The 10,053-nt window shown below is 42.7% G+C and overlaps 1 protein-coding gene across 1 annotated transcript; it reads right to left on the bottom strand.

Moving 5' to 3' along the window:
- Positions 1–544: 544 nt before the first annotated feature.
- On the bottom strand, positions 545–4,454 carry tnnc1a (troponin C type 1a (slow)). Its single transcript, XM_008297260.1, has 6 exons — positions 4,379–4,454; positions 3,022–3,052; positions 2,690–2,836; positions 2,021–2,135; positions 1,376–1,512; positions 545–1,209 (listed from the first exon to the last, which is right to left on the bottom strand). Exons 1-6 carry the CDS (start codon positions 4,400–4,402, stop codon positions 1,178–1,180), a joined length of 486 nt encoding a protein of 161 aa, XP_008295482.1. The 5' UTR covers positions 4,403–4,454; the 3' UTR covers positions 545–1,177.
- Between the last annotated feature and the right edge of the window lie 5,599 nt (positions 4,455–10,053).

The following is a 10,053-nucleotide window of genomic DNA, read 5'->3' as shown; positions in this document are numbered from 1 at the left end:
TATGGAGAAAGGCATCTGATTGTCAACTGGTGTCGGTCAATCCAGATCCCCTAACATGGGCACTAACATGATTAGACATAAATAGCTCCTGTCTCAATAGACTGTGTAACTAGATACTTACACGGCAACCATGTGAATAGTTTGCATACCGTAGACAAGAGCCACTAGAAAATACAAATTACACAGATATCTAAAAATTTACAGTGGACAGCTTAGCTTACCACAAAAGTGTTTCTTGTTTGACAGTAATACTACATTTCAAGCCTCCTTTTGTTGCCTGTAAAATCTGAAGAGCAGCTCAGCAAAGAAAAAGTTAAATTGTAAAATATTAGTTTATGCCCTGATGCAAGTCTTGTGACTTCATCCTGTACGCTAGAAAAACTTGTAAACAAAAAGCACTGACAGAATCTGCAGGATTCATCCAGCCAAACACTTCTCAGTAATATCATTTGTGTCCCTAAAGTGAATACTGTGATAAAGCTGAATATTTTGACGGAGTGAGAAACTGAGAAAACAACAGCACTGTCAAATGCATCTTGTTTATTACATGAGCGCACATTCCAAACAGAGCTTTCATGTAGAAACATGCAGATGTTCCAGGGACATGAGAGGGGAATAAAAAGTCCTGAGGGTGTTTTAGACACGCAGAAATGTATACAATGTGTACATCATAACACGTATAGCTACGGACTGGATCCAGTACGTCGCTCATAACAGGATGATTAGTCCACCAGAGCTTGCTGTAAAACTACGTTGATTCATGGACATGTTCGGCTGTGTGCACACATACATTTTCTGCCTAGGTAAACAATATCTCAGTAAGAAAATTGATAAACTGGCTGTGGCACTTCAGAGATAACCCGAAACAAACACAATGTTGACTTTTGAAAACAGCCAAAGGGGGAATATTGCTCGGCCTCTTAGAAAATATAAGTCATTTTTGATACATTTACACAAATTCACTCTACATGGGCACCAGTGGTTGTCACAAGCTGTATTTACAACAATGCAAGAGGTGATAGAAAAACACATAAACATTCAGATTTGACTAAATCTTGCAAAGTCGTCCCACTGTTTTTTTTCAACGGCATCCAGTTCAGCTTCCAGTCGTCCACAGATGACCGTGGAGTCACAGAGAAATAGAAAAATAACACTCTGGATCTTCTTTTGTTTGGGATTACTCCACTCCTTTCATGAACTCCAAGAACTCTGTAAAAGCAAACAGTTGAGCTGCGATGAAACTGTAAAATGTCTTTATTAAGCAAATGTCTTATTTGGCATGTGTCTCTGAGGGATAAATGATTATACAGTGTTTGGAGCATTTGCTCTCCAAATCCATTTCACCAAGTCTCATCATGTTTTAAACACTTCTCACCATCGTAGTCAATTTTGCCGTCGTTGTTCTTGTCCCCGTCTTTCATCAGTTCCTCGATGTCATCCTCAGTAATTGCCTCTCCTGTAGATTCCAGCATCATCTTCAGTTCTTCCAAGTCAATGTAACCGTCTGCGTTTCTGCACAATCAAAGAGGGGTAAAATGTATTATGTGTACCTTACAAACCTAAATTAAGCTTTACAAGTGCTGGAGGTACGCAACTGATCATATGCAGAATTTAAGCGCCTGGGATCCATCACTTTAAGAAAGTATGGCAAATTTGTTCTGTGATACTCAGATGAGGTGTCTGGCTTACATGGTGTGGGTGTTTCAAATATTCTGAGCTGTCAAAAAGGATTATAGAGCAAACTACATGCTATACTCGGCGGAGCGACTTGGCATTTTGTCAGTACACATAATTGCACACGGGGAAGCAGACTTTTCTCGAATGAAGAGCAATTTGATTCTTTACCTGTGGTAATTTTAGGATGATAGCGTCGTCTTTGTAAAGATATTTTGTCAAGTCTGTCAGTGGGTTTACACGTCTTATGTTATAAGATTGCGCCAATTTACTGCTCTTAGTGCATTTATTCTTAAAAGTGGGATAATGGAGCAAAGCTGCAACAGGATTTAAACATGACACTCACTTGTCAAACATCCGAAACAGCTCTGCCAGCTCTTCCTCCGACTTTCCTTTGCTGTCATCCTTCATGCATCTCACCATCATGACCAAGAACTCATCGAAGTCTACCGTGCCACTCCCTGCACACACACACACACACACAATACATCATTACACTGGAATTTTGTATTATTTAATCACCAGGACTCCTCGGTAAAGGCACAGGCTTCACACAAATGTATCCAGCCAATCCATCTAAACATAAACACAGTGTTGGAACCTGCAATTTTGCTCATTCATATGACAAAGAAGTACAGAAAGTCCCCGTTTATAGTTTTAGTTAGTTCCCAAAAATGTGACAGCATGACATATACTGAACACTGAGGCTTTTTCAAACAAATCCCTGTTGCTATTTTTTTTGTATGTTTCATCATTACATCACACGGAAAATTCAAGATGACTTGTGCATCATCTGATACACATTCCCTTTAATTCAGTCTGACACATCTTGTTGTATTTAAGATCCCTGACTAGCATTTGACATTAAGTTCAGAGGCTTTGAACGACGCTTGTCTGCACAACATGATTGCACAATGATGGACTTGCCCGCTGATCCGTGGGAACGGCGAGGTCAACAACAACCAATCATTTTAGTTTCCCTCACTGCAGTGTGGTGGCGTTTTTTTTGATTTACCATCTTCGTCCACCTCGTCAATCATCTCCTGCAGCTCCTCCGGCGTGGGGTTTTGACCCAGCATCCTCATCACCTTCCCCAGCTCCTTGGTGCTGATGCAGCCGTCCTCTGCGTCTTGTACAAAGATGTCAAAGGCGGCCTTGAACTCTGCAACACCCCCGGCAGCACACAAACAGACAAGCCTATTACAGCACATTTGGTGTTGGACGAGGTGAGATTTTTTCCCTGCAACGTCACCCAAAGTTATATCTGAAAACACGTTTTTAAATCGACTTGACGGCAAAGTAACAAGTTACATGCGAATGGTAAAATGAACTGAGCAGCTTACGCACCATTTTTCTGTTCATCTGTCAGCTGTTCAACCTGTAAAAAGTGACAAACCTACTTAGTAAAATTTAACACCACCATGCATGTCTTCACATTCTGACATCCTCAGCCACAAAGTATGGATTTAGTTACCAAAGCTGAAAAAGTCAGTCTTCAAAATATTTAATTAATCAGCTCTGAAATTTGGGAATTGGGCAAAAAATATCTCAGATATAAAGTGTGAAATCAGCCCCCTGGGCTAGATTATCTCTGTCTGTTTTGACAACTTTTCAGCAAACAAAGGTGTCCCACACACTGGGCCACCCCTGACAAAACACACAACCTATATATCATATGTGAGAACCAGTAAGAGGAGGAGTTTAAAAATAAACAGACAGGAGGATCAGGAACCGCAGATAAAGGACACAATACACAGTGCTTTAAATTAGCATAGCTGTGGATCTGGCCCAACAATGGAGCAGTAATCCTGGAAAAGCTACCACGAATGAGAGAGGGAGACAGCTGCTTATGTAAGAGTTATTGTCTGTCGTCCACTATAAATTAAACACACACACGGGCACGCATATAGACGCCCCCGTGCGCGCGCTCCTCTGGTGATGATATATGAAAAACTCAGTCTAAACAAACACGTGTAATATACATTCCTGTGTGTTTTTACTGTCTCAGTTGTGCCGCTCACTCGGGATGTGAGTGGACTGGACAGCCGGCTGAGGTGGACAGATAGCCACACAGCTCTCAGGATCACAGATAATGCTGGAATTCAGCCGTGTGAGAGGGGGGTGTGGGTGGTGGGTGGTTTATCTAAACCTGAAGCTTTTTTTTTTTTTTTCTGGCACCAGAGATCCGTGGACACAGAAGCATCTGAGCAATTGGCCAAAATTAGCCAAGTGGAGTGGGACTGCTCCATTTGAAGTCATGAATGAAGCGGGGACGTGTCCTGTCAGTGACCTCATGAGTGGCTCCTATCGGCTCTGATAGGGCTGAAGCAGGAGAACGTAGAGAGACGTATATGGTGTTAAGGCCTCTCTTGACATCAGCTGGTGATGGAGGTGATGCGCTGTGCAAGTAACGTCCTCGGGGATTTGTCAACCAGTCAAGTCATGTCGGATGAACACACTGATGGGACAACTTTTTTTTTGCTTTTGCAACAACACATAAAAGTGCTTTCCAGATAATAGCCACTTAAAATAACAATGCAGTCACTGATCATACATCACACTCATGATAACTATTAAGGATTGTGATCTATATCAACATCGCTCTCATGCCAGATTAGTTCTCACAGAGTTTTGCTGAGCATCCAACAAACCAAATCACTGCATCAGAGGAACTTTCAGTTGTGTGAGTTGCGAGAGGACGTACCGCTGCCTTGTAGATGTCGTTCATGTTGGAGTCTTGTCTGCTGCCTGTCCCGACGCTGTCCTGGCACGACGGAAGGAGGTATTGTCCAGCTCAGAGCAGGACTCCGGCCTCATCCTGGGAGGGTTTTATAGCCGGAGTCTGGCACTGTCTGGTCCCTCCCTGGACAAAAGCAGCCTCCCCTCTGTTTGCGCCTCATTGTGCGTCCGCAAAATGTGTGTCTGTGTATGTGTGTCATTTGGCCAATCTGTCACAATCGCCGGGCTCAGATAAAAATGCAGCAGCTCTTAGGGGGCACACTTTGGAATGGAATGAAGTGAGGGGGGCACGCATGGCGAAGTCTAATCTCCAGGGAGGGGGCTGTGGAGACACTCAACATTCCTGTAGACCTGGACCAGAGACGCACAGGGCCCAGGAGGTTGTGTGTCTGTGATTGTGTGTGTCACTGGGGTGGGTGGGGGTGACAGAGGAGGTGAGAGGGTGGAGGCCAGGATGGAACAGACGCAGTCCGCAGAACGTGGAGGAAGGAGGGTGGCTATGGAGTCAGAGCAGACAGAGGTGTGAGAGGTGTACCATGTTTTTCCATGGCAGAAATTTTAATTTGGCATAGTAGGACAGTTACAACATTCATTATAATTCCATTCAGCTCCGGCTTATAGTCAGACAACACCAAGAGGCGAGGCCAGGGACACCTAAATGGAATGCAGCCATTTTTAATGCTTAGCTACACCTGTGTTTTACTGCTGTAACATGCATGTGCTTTAAACCACTGGCGTTCTCACGTTGTTAACTGTGGAGAGAGATACAAAAAAGAAGCAAAATTAAAGGTTCCATTCACCCAAATGACAAAAAAAACCCTCACTTCTAAAGGCCTTGAGGTTTCTGTCTCCATTCCAATACTATTACTAGGGCTCAGGATGACATTAAACAATTTCGATAACAACATCTCTTTCCACATAGAGCGTCCTTGTTTCTCTGGATAATCCCCAGACGTCACTGTGAACACACTCGACTGGAACTTTCCTTTCTGAAGAAACAGTCTCCATAAAACTGTTGACAGTTTGCTCTGTGGATTATCTAGTGAAACAAGATCAGCGTGTCTGGAGAGACACGTTGCTGTTACATTGTTTTATATGGAACACATTCGGTCGTCACCAGAATACAAATTTGATTCATCTTTGTTATCTGAGGTGCAGTAAAACAGTAAAATGAGCTGTCTCAAAACCAGGGAGAGCAAAATTAAACATGTCATTTGTGGATGAAAAAAATGAAAAACTTGGAGGAATCAATTCTTTAATACGACTGTTACCTCCACATACTTAACAACATGTAATATACCTGCACTGATTAGGTACAGTACAGGGCCTTGAAGCAGAATTTAGCCAACAGTCAAAATCCACATGTGCACATTTATGTTCAGTTACAGTTAGCTGCAGACACAAGATCTACTGGTCTCTCTGAAAAGAAAACACTTTGTTTACTATGTCATTTAGGTAACACAAAAGATCAAGTCCATTTTATGTTTTGTCACTCATTTCATGATGATACTTTTTCTCCCGATTATTTCTATATTCTATAATGCATTGTACATAATATTTCATATTGTCATTTCTGATGAGTTCTCCTGGATAAATGCTTAACCTTAAGTGTAGCTGACTGTATGTAGAGAGCATCAGGATGTTCATGTCTGAGGAATTTTCCTTGCAACAGTATTTTTAATGCTGTCTTTAGAGTCCATATATGCTGTGTAAATGTGCATGACTAACTAACTAACTGCTGATTTCAGTTCATGGCTTTCATGTGCAGCTCAGACTTAGGCAGCAGAGGGTGCTGTACACTACACATCCACCAAATTAAATTGTTGCACAAGGCAGCCTCCGGATATCCAATTTATCAATAGTGGGGTAGGTGAGAAATCTGGGTCAAACAAACCAAACACTTGCAGACACATTTAAATTGAATTGCACACAGTGCAAGGCTTTGCTGCTTCTTTTTTTTCCATGTTCCTTTGAAACAAGGCCATCTCAATCACTTGACTGTGTGATTCACACACACGTTCGCACACGTGCGCTCACAAAAAAGCTCTCTCTCTCTCTCCCTCTCTCTCTCACACACACACACACATGCACAGACACAAACACACACAGACACACACAGAGCACGCTGTGGCAGCCATTCTAAGTGACGAGTGATCATGCTGGTTTATAATGGGATGCTAATGGGGACTGGCACAGCTTACAAGCATCATACAGCCACTCAGAGGGAGAGAGAGGAAGCTCACACTGAACAACATACATGTCCTACTCTCACACGGGTCTCCTGACAAAAAAGCTCTCGTGTGCATGTCAGTCACATGCACAAGTTTGCGCGTTCATGGAAAAATGACTCATGGTGAGGTGGGGAGGTGCAGGGGGCTGGAGGGGCAGGAGGCAAAAAAACAAAAAACATTTTGTGTTTGTGTTTTTGCAGCCATTTGTCAAAATTTCATAATCGAGACACACTGCACTGCGTTGCACGTTGCTGTTGGAATTCAGAACAGAAATGAATCGTCATCAATGGCATCGACTCAATCAGCTGAAACCCAAAGCATACTGATGAGTCTACATGGTCAGGCAGACAGATTCATTTGGAAAGCTGAGTGCAGTCTGGTTGGTGCCAAGAGTGATGAGCAGCTCTGCAGGGGGCACTAGATTCTAATGTAAAGCTTTCTTGAGCGCGCACACACACGCACGCCCACACACACCCGCAGTCGAACCAAAGACTGGCACACACATCAAAGAAAGCATATGGAGTGCTGTTTCATTGGAGCTCTACACCAATTTCCTCTTACAGAGGAAGGCTGACGAAAGAGCCAGCCATCTCCTCCACACAGCGCAATCAGACAGCGCATCTCAAATCCACAATTCACCGCACACCGCTTTTTGAGGGGTTGCCATAGAAACTCTGCTGGGTAGTAGCGGGCAGAAAATGAGAGGAGATGAGCGGGGCTATTTCCCCCTCCACCTCCCTCTCTGTCTCCCTGCCACCACATTTTGTCCTCAGAGTGACTGTATTATTTTCTATTCTTTGCCTCCTATTTGAATACGTGCACGCGTCAAAATTGCATATACATGTGGGATGTCACAGTTGAGGTTAACAATTATCATTCGGCACCAGAGCCATTCGTGCAAATGAACTAAATCCAAGCATTTGATGTCTCAGGATGAATACTGGGATGCAATGCTTTCAATTCATTTATACTTTCATTTAATCAGGTTACGTGACGTGTTTTGAAGTTTGTACGTAGTGCTCGTCAATCCTGCTCATCACAATCACAGTTATCTGAATGACTTGTTGTTTGAGAGGCTGAATTTCCATCAGTAATCAAAACCCTTTTACTGCAGAAAACATTCTAGATTCCAAGTGTGCAATACGTCAAAATACCAAAGGTGTGACAACTTAAGCTGGCAGGTCTGAATCAGCTGGACTAAAAAGACAAAAATGTGCAGATCTACGACTATATACAGCAGACAGCATCCCAGTTTAAATGCTCGTGTGATATAATGATTGGGTTGACGTGCAGCTGAGCTTGAAGCATAGGTCCTATGCTCTCTCCTCCTCCTCCTCCCCTCTGTGTCCTCACCTCCTTGATTGCCAAGAGGAGGAGGGGAGCTGAGCCTGTCAGCCTCTCTTTCTTTCTCTTTTTTCTTTCCTCCCTCTCTCTCTCCATCTATTTCTCTCCCTCTGCCTCCTTTCATTGATGACCAACCTGTCAGCAGCTCCTGTTGTGGCAGGCTGTGAATGCGCTCCATGTGACTGAATGATACACGGTTTTTCTTTCTTTTCTTCTCCCCCCCCCACTATAAAAGCATCTCTGTCCGTCCAGTGAGCTTGTTTCAGCAGAGAAGCCTATTTTCTCATCAGTGACAACGGCTAACCCAAATTGAGGGATTTGTCTTTGGAGATGCAGGGAGAGGGAAGTCTTCACTTTGCTTCACTGCGTTCAGTGGTTCCTTTTCTGAAACTCTTTTGCGGTGATGCACTTGGTGTTACACAGTGTTCTTTACATCAGAGCTCTAATGAGCCAGTGGCCATATTAGCTCCAGCGCAGATAGAGCCACGCACTAACTTTCTGCCAGGGGGCAGCGTTTTCCAGTCCACTGGACCACCAAGTTGCCTACCACCCTCTCTACCCCCCCCTCGCCTTGCCGCCTCCCAACCTCTATAATAGTGTACGAGACACCCAGGAAAGATTTCCTCTCAGATATATGGCAGATGAAAGTTCCCTTCAAGCAAGAGGGAAAATGCATTTGTGCTATGTGGCAGCAAAGGGAGCGGTCAAGGTTTTGTCTCGGAGATTAATCGTCGGATGAGTTTTTCTCTGGCGAACTTGGAAAAATAAATAGACTTGTCAAGTGAAACATGAATAATTCCTGTAGTTTTTGGTTCTGTTTGGCTAACTGCCCAACTATAGCTACAATAATTTACAACATCATGCTAAACAATATTATTTTAAGTGCTAAAACACATCTGCATCTAAGATTCTATGGTGATGTTGTTGTCACTGTACAAAAAGGAACGTAGGTTATTTTAGTGTCTGACACAGACGACATATTCAGGCACCTTTACGTATGCTAACAATGTGAACAGAACAGTAGGAGCACTTTTCAATATAGTGCAATATGTACATGGGCCCACTTTGACCCCAACAGTAAACGTGAAAGTGTCAGCAAACACTGACATTCTGTAAAAGTGGAAGCCATTATATTGGATTGCATTAGACTGCAAGGGTGTTCCTAATAAAAGTGCTAAAGCTCCCTTTACACCCTGCAGAGACGACAGTGAGGGCAGAAAATTAGCACTTCGCCCATGTCCTTATTTAAGTTTTGATTTTGTTTGGTTAAATAAAATGACTTCTGTTTGGGGTATCAGAAACCTCAACGGTAAATCATCATTAAATGTAAGAATTTCAAAAGCTCTGAATCTGCGGTTGGTGTCGACCACTTTTTATGCAACGCTACACCTCCCAATTATGTCACATTGGATTTGTGTTGTTGTTTGATAATGGCTTCGACTTCTCTGTGGTCTAACTGACCCGAAATATACACAACGTTCCTACATATATTATACCATACATTTGTCTGTGAATGTTTTTTTAGAAAGCAAAACAACAATATGCGTGTCCAAGCATAGCTCATAAATCATATAACATTAAGTGTTTTCTTGCTGGGGGTAAAAACTCTGCTTTATGGAAAGTTTAGTATTTTGTCACTGTCGTTATGTAGACTTTTAATAAGGTTATAAGATTTTTTTTTTTTTTTATCTGTAGGGCACCAAACAACAAGGAAATAAAGTTAGTTTCAGCAAAACACAAAGGTTAAAGTTGTGAAACAAGTAGTATTAATTTCATTCTTCATCCCGTCTAAGTGTAGCAAATGAGTTGCCTCGCTTTATATATATATATATAAAAAAATCCTCCTGCATGCACACACAAGCGTTTCGCATTTGTCAGTGTCGCTGCCTTCTCCTCTTCGCCTCAAATAGCTGCTCTCTGAAATGGAATTCAAGGGCCCTCAGGGTTTCTGACAATGTTTCAGACATTCCTAAGTAAAATGAACAGCAGTAGAACTTCAGTTGTTATCACTCTACTTTTAGATTGCCAGTTGCAAAAGCTGAAGCACTACATTTCTGCACAGAAA

The sequence above is a fragment of the Stegastes partitus genome, unplaced genomic scaffold (genome assembly GCF_000690725.1).
Source record: "Stegastes partitus isolate 25-593 unplaced genomic scaffold, Stegastes_partitus-1.0.2 Scaffold1203, whole genome shotgun sequence".
In the NCBI taxonomy this organism is placed as follows: Eukaryota; Metazoa; Chordata; class Actinopteri; family Pomacentridae; genus Stegastes; species Stegastes partitus.
Note: the sequence above shows the minus strand (reverse complement) of the source record. Positions and strands in the feature narration are given on the sequence as shown.